The 16,018-nt window shown below is 47.4% G+C and overlaps 1 protein-coding gene across 1 annotated transcript; it reads right to left on the reverse strand.

Annotated features, from left to right (window-relative positions):
• Nucleotides 1-48: 48 nt before the first annotated feature.
• Nucleotides 49-15,900, reverse strand: HSF4 (heat shock transcription factor 4). Its single transcript, XM_015873575.2, has 13 exons — nucleotides 15,307-15,900; nucleotides 12,866-12,974; nucleotides 11,950-12,077; nucleotides 10,880-11,004; nucleotides 9,660-9,735; nucleotides 8,365-8,429; nucleotides 7,187-7,286; nucleotides 6,788-6,912; nucleotides 5,649-5,873; nucleotides 4,851-4,956; nucleotides 4,472-4,537; nucleotides 3,760-3,847; nucleotides 49-3,226 (listed from the first exon to the last, which is right to left on the reverse strand). Exons 1-13 carry the CDS (start codon nucleotides 15,427-15,429, stop codon nucleotides 3,030-3,032), a joined length of 1,533 nt encoding a protein of 510 aa, XP_015729061.1. The 5' UTR covers nucleotides 15,430-15,900; the 3' UTR covers nucleotides 49-3,029.
• Nucleotides 15,901-16,018: the final 118 nt, after the last annotated feature.

The raw sequence follows: 16,018 nt of genomic DNA on the forward strand, positions 1-16,018 counted from the left end.
CAGGGTAGACTTCAATGACAAACCAAGTTGGTTTTTTTTTTTCTTTTCTTTTTCAAGGAAAAGTTACTGTGCTTTTGTTGAAAAGCTGAATTTGCAATAGCGATTAGGATTTAGGTGCCATCTGGTGGTGAGAAGACTGCTGCTAACCTAGAAAACAACCATGGCCAAAAGCCTGAAGGAAGATGATGGCACAGTTACATTATCTTCAGACATTTTCCAGTAAAGGCATACTATGAAGATCCTTGGCCTTCAGGAAGGGCAAGGGGGGAGCAGGTGCTTGCGCAGAGCATGCCTGTGTTATGGCAGTAGAGCAGTAGAGCAAAAAACTCCTGTAAGGCTTTACAGGAGTTTTCTCCTAATAAGCGGAACATTAGTTTTAACACATGATCACAGTCCATCAGTGGGTCGGCCAGTGCATCATCTCACAAGTGAACCTGTTAAATTTCAGACAGTTATTGTCACTTACCACCCCCCTCAGGTGGGAAAGGGGAGATGAGTAAGGGGCAAGGGGGAAATGGTGAGAAAATGACAGCGTGAGACTAAATGAGAAAAAAGGAAACATATTTAATTATTGTTTTCTGTAAAACTTTACAAATGTACAGCATAGTGAAAAAAACAAACCAGCACCAAACACACGCAGTCTCAGCACATCATCTTCAAATAAACTTAACAGTGTAAAAAGCCAGGGAACGCCAGCTTGCTTCTTCAGGAGTGGTTCTCAACACTTTCCTGGAGGTTACCCTCTCTCCATCAAGATCCAAGCTCATGGTGACAGTAGAGCAAAAAACCTCAAGAAAATCCCAGGAACCACTCAGGAGCGGCTGCTCACAGTGCATGCAGTCTGTGTACTGCAGAGAAGTTCTGCAGTGTCAGGTGGGGACAGGCCCCTCACAGCTCAGGCTGCCCCTCCTTGCAAGTAGTTCTCCTGAGGTGGTTTGTGTTTCAGCCACAAAGACACTCCCGTAAGGCATCCAAGTACGTGTCTTGACTTCAGGCATATTACAGTCTTCATAAAAATAAGGAAACCTACTCAGAAGCTTAAAGTTACTCACGTGCTTAGATACCTTACTGAACCCATATATATTCAGTGCTAACATGAAGGAATTGAGCATCTAAAGAAAGACATAAAACTTGAACAAGGATAACATACTCTGTCAGGTGAGAAGAGACACCACACAGGTTCCCACGAGAAAGGAAGCAAGTAGACTGCAACTCAACAGATCTCCACTGCTGGAAGTGACAAAGTACAGTGCCAAGTGGGCTGATCTAGATCAACTCACAAAGCACAGATCTGCCAAAAAGAAACACTGTCCGTGCTATGCTCAAGAATACCATCTAAATACCAGGCCAGTGGAGGCTACCAGGTTTTTCTCAAAGTCCTGAACAGACAAACAGTGAATGGAATTAATTCAGAAGTTCTCACAACATCACTCTGCCAAGACAGTGCCTCCAGGGTGGTGACTGTCCCTCTCAGCAGCTAGCTGGCAAAAATGAAAGTCTCTGAATTGTTCCCATCTGCTCACATGCTGATAAATGGATGGAGCAAAGGGCTGTGACAGGAAAGTCCATTTAAAATATGCACATCTTATTTAGGACATTTTGAGCCTACATTAATCTGATTAGCTATACTTTTGGGTGGACGCTGCTTGACCGTTCTAGACACTCAGGAATACGATTTAGTACCGAGAATCATCACAGTAGTGAAAGTTGGCAGAGCAGTTCTTCAAGTGGTGTTGGCATGGTTTACACCTCCCTGTCTGAGCCCTTGGAAGGCCTGAGTTAGTTGAATTTCCTGGGTCTGTCCCACTGCTTTCTTAAGGAAAAGCAACTCAATTAGAGGATACAGAGATAAATAATATGTTCTCATTAGACCTACAGCATAAAAATCCCAAAGCTCTGCTTTGTTGAGAAAGTCATCAGAAACCACATGAAAGAGGAAGATTAAATGGGCATGTAGAGGCTGGTTTCAGATGCACAGAGGGCAGAAGAAAAGTCTTTGGGACACAGTGGATAACTCTTCTGCCTCTGTTCAACACTGAGAATGTACCTGAAGCTGAGAGTCCTTCTAAAAAGGGGCTCAAATCAAATCAGTTTACCAGATTTCATACATTAATAAACCTACAGACACATCTTCAGGGGAAATAGAGCAGGTCAAGGCCAAGGAGAAATACCACTGGACTGGACATGAAGTATTTCTCCAGCACAAAAGCCAGTCCTCTTTGGAAATAAAAACTGTGTATGCAGGAGACTCCATCCCTTATTATAAGAATTAAAGCATGGGATGCCCTGCCTTTACATTATAGAAGATAAACTGGGGGGAAAATAACCAGCAACCCTTTCAACTCAGGATGGGATGTGACAGGGTGCATGATGCCTGCAGCTCCCCTGGGAGCCAAAGACACCGTCTTGGAGGGATCACTCAGGAAACTGCCTTTCAGTGCACCCTGAGGGAGCTTCATGTTCCTGCTCACCCTGGGAAGATAAGGGAGAAGCACAAATACATCCCACCAAAAACAGAAAATAGGTAATAAAAGAATATGTTTAGAGCACTGGTCTGGCACTTAAAACTAATCTACTGAAAAAAAGGCATTCAGAAGGTCATGCGTCACTTAGCTGACCTGCGCTGCCCTACAGTTTGCTGCCACAGACACCGGTTGGGATCGCTTTGTTCTGTGAGATCTCTGATGAACTTTCAAGCTACTTTTCACTCCAATTTACTTTAAAACTTTGACACTTATAAAAGCATTTTCAAGAAAAACAGCTCCCACCACATCCCTGCACCACACAGGAACAAGCACCAGAAGCAGCATTTTGTTCTGAAACTATTACCCTGGGCAAACACTGAGAGCCAGGAGCAGGGTGTGCAGTGCAGCAGCTACTGACCATTCCTATCTACTCAAAAGGAAAGGGCACAACAACTCTCATAGGTTTCTAAGTCACTTTTGTTTCTTTACATTCTGTGGATGGAAGGGAGATGATGGTGCTGCGATGGTGGTGGGTGGGAGGGAGGTGATGCCTTGGAAGCGATATCACTGGTTGTTATCAGTCGAAGAGCTCAGGTTTAAGGGGATATCCCTTTGGACACCCACGGAGGACAAATAGGAAGCTATGTTTTCAGATGGAACATACAGCGATGAACTTTCAGGCAAGCTTATGATGTCATTCCCAAAGACTGACTGACGGTCAGTGAGGAACTGCTGGGAGCTTTCAAGAAGGACGTCTTTCCCTAGAAATACAAACAGATGACAGGAAACTCAGTCCCCGGAAGGCACATTACAGCAGTTATGGAAGTAGCACTGAAAAAGGGCAAATTCCTCCTGCACTAAGAGGGGAAGGACCTTGATCAAGGCAAAAAGTGCTTGGAAATGTTAGATCCAGGGGTTCAGTCAAAAGCCCGTTAAGATCTGTGGAAGTCTTCCCATGTGGCTTAGCCGGGTTCTGCCTGAATACTGAAATGCCTTACAGGAGACACTGAGAAGTGGGTAAGAGAACAGGCAAAGAAAACAGTGCAGAATTAATGACAGATTTGATGTGGACCCAAGCAGGAACAGAGGTCATTTGGTTACATTTAATCTCAATTTATTTCCCATTCTTTTGTCTCTTCTCAGTAACTAACTCAGCAGTTGTTGCTGATGGGAACCATGAAAGTGAAACAACCCTCCGGGTGACAAACAGTTAGTGCTGGGCTCTGCATCCAGCTGCTGATGGAGAACACCTTAATTACAGCTCCATCCTCAAGTCTGCAGGGGATGCTCCTACCTGGGCAGGCACCGCTGATTGATGGGTTGAACACTTTTGAGTTCAGCTCGGTTGCATTCTTCTCCAGATCCACCGTGAGCCGCTGCATCTTGGTGCAAAAATACAAACTACAATGTACAGTTATACAAAAATAAGGCAGCTTGTTAGAACTAGGCCACTTCTGGGAATCACTGCTTTACTGACTCTGTGTACCATCCACCAGCAACATCTGTGCTCCCCACCCTGCCTCTTGCTGCCAGGACTTGCAAATACTGCCTGTATTTGGGATTACCTAGTAAATTCCAAATGATTAAACCCAAACCTACAAAGACAAGTGATACATGAAGGAAGTTTAGAGACTTCTGGCGTTTCATTAGAACAGATGGCACATTGCATGTCCATATACATGGCAGAAACACTCACTCTTTATCCCACCTGACCAGCAGGAAGGGCTCTAAGAAACCACCCCCCGCCACGGAACAATAGTTGGGAACCTCACATCTCCTTCACTTCTTATTTAATCACCATATTCACTTATAAAATGTCTCCATTGGCATCAGTTTCCAACAAATAACACCAAACTGGTTTTCTCCTCATTTCTTCCATGTGTGTGCATTACCACAGTCTCTGCTCTGGCTACACCAAAGCATTTCCTCAGCATGGTCCAAGTTCTGCCTACAGGAAATTGTGCTGCATGTTCACATAGGTGTTATCTCAGAAACTCATCTCTTACCGGGGACAGACCAGCTTCCACTTCAGCCAAATTGCACTCACTCATTGGTAAATTTGGATTGAAGACCTGGTTGGAAAAATACACCATCAGGGCATGGAACACACATCAGTCTTGCAGGAGTCTGAGCAATTGGGAAAGGGAGCTGTGATCTGAGGTACAGGTCTATGATTCACTGTCACTCAGTTGCACCAAGAGAGAAAAGTGTGTCAGTAACAGGAAAACACCTCCTAACAAGATGTAGAAAACCAAAGCGAGCAGAGCCAGTGACAGAGGGCTACTGAGAACAAGCACCACAGCCCATCTGTCCCACAGCCCCATCCATCCCACAGCCCCATCCATCCCACAGCCCCATCAGGTCCATCCCTGCTGCTGCACTCACATCCAGGAGGCTGGTAGGCTCCAGACCATACTGCTGGCTCCTCAGCAGCAGCTGCAGCCCCTCCAGGCTCCAGTCGGGGCCCTCCAGTGAGTCAGAAATATCTGTTCTGAAGAAAGATGAGGGAAAACATTGCCATAGATGAGGCTTGCATGGATACAAAGCAGAGCTAAGCAGCCTTCATATCTTTTAATGGAGTTCAATCCAGCTGGCAATTGGTCACAAGCAGTGTTCCCCATGGTCAGTTCTTGTAGCCACTGCTGCTCAGTGTATTTATTGATGATCTGGACAAGGGGATGGAGTGCACCCTTGGCAAGTTTGCAGATGACATCAAGCTGGGAGGAAGGAATTGTCTGAGCCAATTGGATGAGGTTCAGCAGGACTAAGTGGTGGGTTCTGCATTTTGGTCACAGCATCTCCATGCATTGCTATGGGGCTGGGGGAGAGCAGCTGGGAAGCTGCACAGAGGGAAAGGATCTGGGGGTGTGAGCTGACAGCCAGCTGAACTCAGCCATGGGACGTGGTTAGTGGTCATGGTGGGGATGGGTTGAGGTTGGACTTGGGGATCTCAGAGGTCTAAGAGCCCACTGTCGCCCTCAATTCACATAATTTCAGCTGCATTAATCCCAGAAATATGCCCCAATGGAGCATGAAAGGCACGAGTGTGACAGCCAACAAGTGAGAGAGCTCTGCTGGGTACAGGACAGAGCTCACCAGCTGCACCGGGTGATTAAAGTCAGCCCCTCTTTCTCCCAGTAATGGGAATAGCTGTGGAACACGTGGGGCTGCAGCTCTCCTCACCTGTCCAGCAGTGCCCTCCTGCCTCTCCTCTCGGGGTGCTGGGAGGTTCCTGGGGGGGTCACCCCGCAGCTCCCTTTGCCCTCCAGCACAGACTGCACCATGGCAACTGGAAGCACGGGGGGCTCGGGGCAGGCCCGGCAGCCGGACAGTGGGATGTCGGGTTCAGCAGCAGCCTTTACCCCGGGACTTGCTGGCTCCTCCTTGATCAGCATGAGGCATTTCTCCCTGCAGCAGAGACAACACTTAGCTCCACATCACTGGGAAGGGCAGCAGGAGCTGCTAATACCTGGGAAGTGCTATGCAGTAAAGGGTCTTCTAAACAGTAGGGCTGTAAAGAGGCTGGAATGGGCTGTCCAGGGTGGTGGTGGAGTCGCTGTACCTGGAGGTGTTCAAAAAATGTTGAGATGCTGTATTGAGGGACATGGTTTAGTGAGAAATAGCAACAGGCACAGGGCATGGGAAGCCATACTGAACTGAATTACTTTACATCCCTGACAGACCAGCTCCACTGCAGGACAGCTTTTAGGTGACCTTTTCTTCCTGTGGTGGTGGAAGCTCACATTGCTGCTGCAGTGTCACAGTCCTGAGGAGCCTCACAGACACAGCGCAGATCAGAGGCCGCCAGATGGCACTTAGAAATTAGCTGAGATCAGCTGAAGGCCACATGAGTTTCCTTCTGCTTCAGAAAGGCCTTTCAGAACACAGCTTTTTAACTGAAGCTCGTTAAATACTTCTAGCTAATTTTATGGGGGTGATCTCAATTGTTGGGTGGATTTACAGGCAGTTTCTAGGGTCGGTTGCCTCTAAGCCTGAGAAACTGTTTCCACGACTCACCAGTCTGCTTAATTTCCACTGACACTGTTGTGTAGCTGTTCTGATACCAGCCCCAAATACGCTGCATGTCTGTGGCAGGAAGAGATAAGCACTAAAATGCCCCTGCATTCAATTCTTAAGTCACTGGGACCTCTTCACAGAAAAGATGTCAAACATCGGAAGTCATGATGCAACCCTTCTGTTCTCATTAGCAGAAAGATGTACAGTTTGATTCGCTTTCTTCCTTGTCAAAGCTAAGAGGAAACTTTCTCAGCAAGCCCCAGTATGCCCCATTCTCTTTTGTTTTTACACACAAACACACTTACCTGTCATTATCAGGAGGGGACTGCATATTTATTACGCTGGATGGTGATGCTTCAGTAACATCAGATATGATGGGTCCTGCAGCCACCACAGGGCTGTGCAGACAGGAGGAGGGTTCTGTTGATGGCTAAGGGGAAAGCAAAAGGAAAACAGATTTCTCTTTCTGAAGCAGTAAAGAGCAGCAGCAAGTCAGCTGGTCCTCCATGGACTCAAGAAGGGGAGAGGCAGTTTGTTTCATCCAGCTCCATCTTCCTAGTGAATGCCACCCTGCTTTGCAAACCTCTTCTATTCCTCACTGCCATACCCTTACCAAGCTCCTTACTCCAGCAACCATACTATTGTTTCAGACATTCCCCCCTGCATGGCCAAAAAACCCCCCGAAGGACATGAAGGACACCCACCGACTGTATGAAATAGGCATCATGGAGGGCGTCCACAGACAAATGCCGGCTGAACTTGGACACCTGTGGAGCTGACAACCCACTGTCAAGCATCAGAGGCCTGGAAGAGAAACAAGAGGTTTGTTGTCCCAATATGTACCAACCAGCCAGTTCCTGGCTGCTCATACAAGCAACAGCTTTCAGCCAAGGTTGGTTCCCCGGCTGTTCTTTATGTCGTCAGCTGTAATGTACAGTTATAATGTTCAGTGTTACAGAGCAGGAAGGGGAGCAGTGGTCTCAGAGGACATCACCATTAAAAAGGGCCTTTAGGAGCCACGCAGAGAAAAGATCTGGGTCTTACAGATCTTACTCGGAAGAGGAGAGTGAAATATACAGAGCACAACTTCTTTCCCACATAAGGAAGAAACGATGGCAATACCCATCTGTACAGTCAGACCTGGCTGCAAAGGAAGCAAACCTGAAGCTTAGGATACGCCCCCCCAGAAAGCCCGGACCCTTCTTTGCACAAATAATTCTGAAATGATTTACAAGCTTAACAGATTCCCAGCAGTTGCAGTGAGGAAAGCCTTATGCCTCAGCAACACTGTACATTGTTCCATTCTGGACTTTTGCTCTGCAGCCTTATACACTGGTGTTCACAGTGCTACCAGCACATACATTGCACTGAGGTTCCTTGGAGACAGACCTTTGTCTTTTCAAGGAAGCAGAAGCACAGCGCCGTGCAAGCTGCAGCTGGGCTGTATCAGTGATATCCCTCCTTGTAAAGAGGCCGAGGCATTCGCTGCTACAATCATTGCATGCTCTTCTGCCCCTTTCAGCACAGTCTCTTACTAATGGTTTGCTTCTTTTCCCACAGCAGTGATCTATGACAACTGCCCAGCCCCACTCCCATTAACAAGAGGTAAAATGGTTGCCCGTAGGACCAGCACAGGGGCTCTGCCCTTTCTTCTCCCACCGGTGACTGTTCTCATCCTTCCCAAATAGTGGACATGAGCTGACACAGTGTTTCTCTACAGGCCGCTGAATGGGGCCTGTCAGCAGGTCTGACTCGGCAGTTCAGCCCATTCATTCCCCATCACCGTGGTGCCCGGTCCGGTGATCGCCTGCCTGTGCGAGCTGAGCTTGTGCTTTTAGCGAGGGGGCAGCATTACGCACATGCCCCACTCCGCGGTACTTACAGCTTCCTCTTTATCCCAGCGCTGCCAGGGCTTGATTGGAGCTGGCCAAACAGAAACTGAATCAGCTGTCAGGAGAGATCACAGTCCCGTGTTAATCAGCAGTGATTCAGCACTCCTCGCTCCCATCTCACACATCCCTCCCTCCTGACACCACCCCAAAGCTGGGAGCAGCCATGAAATACAGGAGCCAAATTGCAGGAGGCAGCATGAAACAGGACTGTGGGAAAATGCTAACCCACCGGAGTACACGTGCTCAGAGGTCTCATGCTGATGCATGCAGATCTCTGGGAGCCCTGTCCAGTCGGGCACTTTGCAAGTGAAAGATGAAACCTCCCAGAGGACACCCTGGACCTGGAGGGAGGTCTCTGCTCTTTTGGTTGAATGTGTCAGCCCTGTGAAGTTCAGTGCTGACAAAACTGACAACAAGTAGGATGCAGGATGGACTGGAAGAGGAATCACTTAGCAACGTATTCCCAGATCAGCTCGAGCTAAAGCTCTGCTTTGACCTCCTAACAAAGAGAGCATTATTATGATATACCACAGATGCCTCTTACTCACTGCTAGATGGAACAAAACAGAACTGCATAAATGCCTCTACAACAAGCAGAGTGGCTGGTCTGGCCTCAGAGATGGAGGAAGATTGGACAGCCTCGTGCATTTCCATCCAGTCCTATGACTGCTGCCACGTGAGGGTCAGAGCACGGCTCTGGGGGCACCGGGAAACATGACATGCTTAGTCACAACAGCACGATACTGGAACCACTGGAAGGCCTCTCCCAAGCAGATCACACTACAGTTAAGGGAGATAGTTCCTTTAAATTGTCAAAACATTGCAGGTGACCACTGAGGAAAGGGCTCACCAGTTCTGCTGCTGCAGCTTCAGTGCTAAAAGTGTGGGGAGGAAAGGCTTGGGAAGCCTGAAGGCATCAACAACTACCAGAACAAGGATGGTATCACACAGAGCAGTCAGTGCCAATACCACCAGAACAAGGACGATATCACACAAGGCAGTGAGTGAGGGCTGTGCTCTCTTGCCAAAGTCTTGGATGGAAGTGACTTCCAACATCACAACATGGACTGGCAGTAAAATGAAAATCTTAGAGCAAAAGTTGCTCCATGTGTTGTTAATGACCATTGCCCATGGGACACGTAGGAGCATCATGCAATTAGAAAGAAAGGCAAACACACATACTGTGGTATCAGAGTGTGGAGAAGATGATGGGACAAAAAAACACAACAAATCGGAGAACACACACTGTGCAGTGCATGTGAGTTTTGGGTTGTATGATCACTACCTTATTGATCACCTTCTGTTGCTGTGAGTGGTTCTGCCGCAGAGAAACAACCTCCCTCCAAAGGACTTCATTCTGCCTGAAAGTGAAACAGAAATGTCCAGAAACATCCCAGCAGTCCCTGGTGCTGCCACAACGCACTGCAATCAGCTCAGCAAAATCTCAGTTGGGGTCATTGCAGACTTTAGTACTTGCAGATGTCCCAGCCACAACAACATGGTTCTTTTCCCCATTTTCCCTCAATTTCAGAACTACAGAACAAAATTAGGAGGGGGAACAAGTAAAGAGAAGCCATCATATATATGGGAGGGCAAATTTGATGGAATTCCTTAAAAATGAAGTAAGAAACAAGTCTAGAGGGAAACTTCTTTTATTTCCATTGTACCTGGATTTCATAGCGTGATTTCACACACATGCTACGTGTGGGAAGCGTTATAAATTGAGGAAGGATTAAAGGATGAGCAGCCTCACTCAAGTGGCTGGGACGTCACGCCACATGCAAGAAGTACAGCATGCACCTTTCTCGCTCTCACACAACAGAGAGAGGAGCCCAGAGATGTAATGCTACAGCTGCTCTTGTGTCTCACATCCTTTTGGCTGATTGCATGTATTGGATGTAGAGGATAACAGGGATAGATTTCTGACTTTTAATAGCTGGATGCAGCACCGCTGCATTTCTGCCAAAGACTCTCCTAGGTTTGAGATTGTGTCACATATCGCTTTGTGCCTTCTCTTCTATCTGGAGGAAACACAGTTATGTCTCCAATACTCATCCTTCCTGTGTGGCTTCCTCTGTGCTTATCTCATCTGCAAAGGGAAAATATGGATGACAAGATAACGTCTACCTGTCATAGAAGACAGAGAGGCTAAGGATTAGCTTGTACACCGTAGATCACTGGGAGCTCTGCACAGAAATCCACAAGCTCATCTCAGCGGATCCAGTCCAGGCCAAAACAGAGGTCAGCTGTTCAGATGCAGCAGGCTCTAGTGCAGCACTATGGAGGTATATCCCTGCACCAGCGTTTGCTCTGTTCATACTTACTGATAAGACACACATAAATAACAGAAACTTATTTTCTCAAAGTTAGAATACTTAAGCAAGGAGAAGATTCTTAGCTCAGTATGCTGAGAGACAGCTGCACTAGGCTCCTCCTTTCAAGGATTCCTCAGGACCAAGAAACAAATGCTTTGTAAAGAAGCAGCCCAAGTAGGGTTCAACTCACTGCTTCATGTCCTGCATTTGGCACTCCATGTTCTCCTGCTGACTTCTCAGGATCTGTACCTCGTATAGCAACCTGCTGAGGTCCTCCTGGCGCATCTTGGTCTCCTCACTTTTTACTACTGACACCTAAGGAAGAAAAAGGCAGAAGTGGACTTCACCAGCACTAGAAGGGCTGCGGACAGACAGAACAATGGCTGTAGCTCAGGGGCAGGACTCCCAAAGGCAGACTGGTATGCTGACATACACAGGGAGGCAATCTGTTCACAAGAGTCTGTGTATTACTGCAAGGGCCAATGAAATAAAATGCAGCAAAGAGCAGAAAAAATGCTTCTATGAGAGGGCTGTTGGCAGTAGGATATTGGCCATTAGGGATGTATTTCAAATCGACTTGGAAAAAACAGGTACTTTGAGGAACAGGAACACACTGAACTAGTTCATTTGATTAATTGTTTCAGTTTTATACAACTATAGAGACCCCAAATCTGAACTCGTTCTTTACAGGAATAAACCCAGGGAGCTGTCTTGAACTGATACACTTGGATTTCCAGGATGTTTTTGTTATAGTTGCTTTCTGAAGTCAGCAAGCTAATTCAGTAAGAGAATAGCCCTTCTTGGAGGCTAAGAGCAGGTTAAAAGGACAGTAAACAGGTGGCAGGAATAGGTTATTGCTTCTAAAGCAACAGGAGGGGAGCACAGGGGGATCCAGGAAGAGATGTGTCATACTGATCTAGAAACGAAGACAATGATTCAAAATGACAGAGTGGTCAGAAGCAAACCTGGCACAGCACAGAGATCTGTGACAGTGGGCAACGGAGCAAAACAAACCAACAGCTGGTGACAGCCGAGCCCTGTGCTCAGAGGACCCTTGCCACAACTGAACGTACAACCCAGGCTAGAAACCACATGAAAAGGTGACGTCTGAGTTGTGCTGAGCAGTCCACAGCATGTCAGTCTGTGCTCCAAAAAACCAAATCTGCCTTTGGAGAGCTGTCAAAAGAGGAAAGCAGCTGTGGAAGAATCTGCACAATGAACACGTCTCAATCACAGAGCTTCCAACCCGGTGCCCCTCACCTTCCTCTTGATGTGCTCCAGGAGGTGCTCATGGCCCTGCAGGAAGCAGAGGTGCTGGAACTCGGTGTCGTCCCGCTCAGGTTTGACCAGCCCCCCCTGCTCAATGTTCACCACCTTCCTGAAGCCATCTGCATGGAAAGGGTGTGGGTGAAGAGTCAGTGGGCCCATGCTCTCCTCCTGGCCTCCACCAGAAGGGAGGCAAATCTATATTGGACACCTCTTTGAAGTTCGACAAGGGTTTCTACACCACATCTACCCCTCCTCAAGACCAGCCTTGTATTCACAACAGTGTGCTACTGTATACTTAAATTGCAAAGGGAAAACTTTACTGAGGAACTTACAGAGTAGTGACTGAAAGAAAGTAGAAATTCAAAAAACTATCAGAGAAGACCCATATTTCATATGAGCATGGTCTAAGTGCTGCTAACAGCTACGTGCAAACCTCTGCTGAGGGCTGAATGTGTCCAGTTAGCATGGTTTGCTGGGTGAAATGCTGTCTGACCTTAGCTGAACAATATGGCTGTGAAAACAGACAAGCTGTGGGGACGCTACACTCAAAGGAAGCTGTTTCTGAGGGAACTTTTATGGTACTGAGCTGCCAGAAAAAGCCCCACATGGTGAGTAAGCTGATTGAGGAAAGCGGAGAACCTGGTAACTGAAATTTCTTAGCCACAGCTTATCTATCAGAAATGTTATGGTAGAATCTATGGAAGAATCTATAGATCTTCTATACAAGAATTTCACTTCCCTGGGGTCTAAGAGGAATATCCTCTTTGGCAAAATCAATAATGTCACAGTAATGTGTATACATGAGTTCCCAATGTTTCTATATACAATTCTCTTCCATGCTTCCCATCCCAGCCTTGCTTCTCTCGCCCTCCCCATATCCCATAAGACCTACGCAGGTTGAACTTACACATGTTCAGCTGCCGGACGAAACTGGCCATGTTGTTGTGTTTGAAATACTTGGGCAGCACTTCCTTGGCAAAGCGTCCTTGGTCAAACACATGGAAGCTGGTTCCATTCTGCAAAGGCAACAAGGACAGAAGCAATCAGAAGACTCCAGGAGGAGGCCAGGAGGAGGTGGTTCCCTCAGGTCCTACGGCAGAACTAGTTCTGCTCTGTCACCTTGAAGCTGCAAAGAGTGACAGCAACTTTCAGTTGTTCCCCTTTCAGTTCTGGCACAGCCGCATTTTTCATCCTTTTTGATTGCTTGTTCAAAGCCTCAGGTGTCAGAAAAAATCTACAGGCTTTTACATCCCAAGCACTCATAGCCCAAGATTGCTGCCCTTTCTGGTGTGGACCTCACAGAAAGACGCTGTGTCTGGAGAAGGTCTTGGAAGGTGGAAATTACCATTACAGATGATGAAGGTGCTGACACAGGTCTGTCTGTGAACCGTCTGCTCCAGAGCACAGCGGCGCTGGAGGGAGCACTGCCTGGAGACTGGAGACGTGGCACAAGAACACAGCAAAGTGTGAAATCCTTGGGAATACTGCTCAGATACAGAAGTTCTACAAGCCTTCTCTGGGTTAGTTTTGAAAGCACACAAGTCACAAGGGCAGCCACAAACTTGGCTGAATATGGCCAAGTTTTAGCAGTTGTGCTTTAACAGCAACATGCATATTCATTTGCTAAAAGGGCTGTTTCTGAGGATGTGAGGATTCGTGACTGCAAAACAAAGCAAACCAGGCTGGGATCAATGACGGACAGGCACACTGCAGCCCAACGTGCCTTCCCCACTGGCCTCCTACCTGCTGGCAGGTAAGCTGCTGCAGAGAGCCTGGCAGACACACCACACTGCAGCTGCCCTGAAGCATACTGCAAACACAAATCCACATCACCTTCTTAAGGGACAGAAGAACTGGCAATGCATTTTCACCTGTGTCCCACCACCATGCACCTAGCACCCACTACATACTCCCATTAGAATACGGTAACAATTTCCACTGTGCTCAGGCTCTTCTGCCTGCTCTAGCAATCAATCCTGCATGCTCACAACATATAACCCTGCTTCTTGCCTCAGCAGTGCTCTCTGAACATCACCAGGGTCCTTCCTACTGACCCTTGCCACACAGAGCAGAAGCAAAACTGGCCAAGTGCTTAGGAGAGTCACTAACAATCTGCCCACCAGTCTTGACAGATAGTTATCCCAACTGGTTTTTACAGACCCACGGGCCAGAGATCCTCTGCCATGCAACAGTTTATTCGGTCACTCCTTACAGGTCCTATTTATCAACAGCTCTGACTACATCCAGAAATCTTAGCAAAGCTCACAGCCCCTCAGCTCTAACAGCACTGACAAGGAAAAGAGAAGGATGCGACATGGGAATATCAGACATCTGCAGAAGATCTTAGAGATCTTTTCCAGCCTTAAATGATCCTCTGATTCTCTGATGTAGAAGCCTTACCCAAGAAGACAGCTGTCTGGCTGCAGGAAAGCAGAGCGTGGTGATGGATGGTCCAAAATAATAGCTGACCTGAAACCGACATCAGGAATACTGCACATGTAACACAGAGGAGACTGCTCATACATACTAATACTTAGAAAGTCCTTATTTAAAACACAGCAGTTCCAAGTGGTGTGACCATGTACTACCAACTTCAGAAAGCCCTGAATAACAACACAGCTTAAATTCCATCTCAGGTTTTGAATGAAAGCTGTACTGGACACAGGCACATGGCAAAAATACTGCTTCAGGCTTTTCTCCCCCACAACCCTTTAAGTCTGCTTTTGCAATAGATGCCTTCTTGCAGAGGCCATGTTCATGCACACAACTGATCCTATAGCTCCCTGCTGGAGTCAAATCATGGCATTATTTGCAGCAAGCCTTACTCGGGTCAAAAGCACAATGTGGTTTCAAAACACTTTATGAGAGGGACAGACAAATCCTTTTTATCCACTGATTGTACTTAAATAAATTAAAGCTCCAGAGATAAATAAGAAGCCAAACCAAAGCAATCTATCACTAGAGTAGTGGTACAGACAAATTACACACATCACCACAGCCATCAAATGAACTAGCTGAAAAGGTGAGTGAAGTTCTTCCAAAATGCTGGGCAATTTAAGGTGCCAATCTGAGATCCAGCGATGTTTCAGCTTGTGGTCTGAGGGCTCGTTATGGCAGCCTGCTGTCTGCTACCTCGGCATTGGTGGGAAGGCTGTTAAGAGATGCCTGTGAAATCACCCAGCATCACTGAAATCCTTTAAAAGCTTTGTACCTTTTCCAGAAAACTCTGGGGAGCTGAAGCAAGGTGAACAACTTTTCTCTCCAAAAGAGTCCAAATTCTTCAGAGGATTTGGTTTTAAGACACCCATAAAAGCACTCGAATTGAACCCCAGCATTGGCTGCACATACCGTACTCCAGCAGATGAGGTGGTTTGTTTCGGGATCTTCCACCAGCGTCCACAGCTTCGTTAGGAAGGCTGGCACATTGCTGGAGTAGCCATCCATCACCAGGGAGCCGGGTGAATCCTGCATAGCTTTCCAGTGTCCCAGCTACACTGACCCCATCGCTGTCAGCATGCCAGCCTCCTGCACACGCATGTGTCCAACAGAGAATAAACCACTGAATTTTATCCTGGGCCAGTAGAAAGTAGGATCCCTGAGAGTCGCATCAGCAGTGCTGCTCTCCCTCATAAAAACTCAGCACAATGCAATGGTATCACCAGCCCCAGAGAACAATACACAGAATGAAAATGCACCGCAGCCGATCTCGCAGAGCTGTGAATAAATACGCAGCGTCATGCAGAGGGAACACGTGCCACGCACCTTGCACTGGGAGGTCAGCAAGGCTGCAGGGCTGAATCCACCTGCTGGGAGCCTGTGGGACACCCCAGCGCTGCTGCATGGCCTTGGTCCAAGCACTCAAATTGTTGTTATTTTGGAATTCTCTTGCCCCAGAAGCTGGCCAGCAGAGGTGAGCACAGCCTGGCCATAGCCCAGAGCTGCATGTCTTCAGCAAGGTTTTCAAAAGGCATAACTGTAAGTTGGCTCGGCTCAGGTCTCATCCATGGGGAGAATGGAACTGGCTCTTGGCTGGGAAAAGTGATTGATAAAAACAGCTACA

This window comes from Coturnix japonica, chromosome 11 (genome assembly GCF_001577835.2).
Source record: "Coturnix japonica isolate 7356 chromosome 11, Coturnix japonica 2.1, whole genome shotgun sequence".
NCBI lineage: Eukaryota > Metazoa > Chordata > Aves > Galliformes > Phasianidae > Coturnix > Coturnix japonica.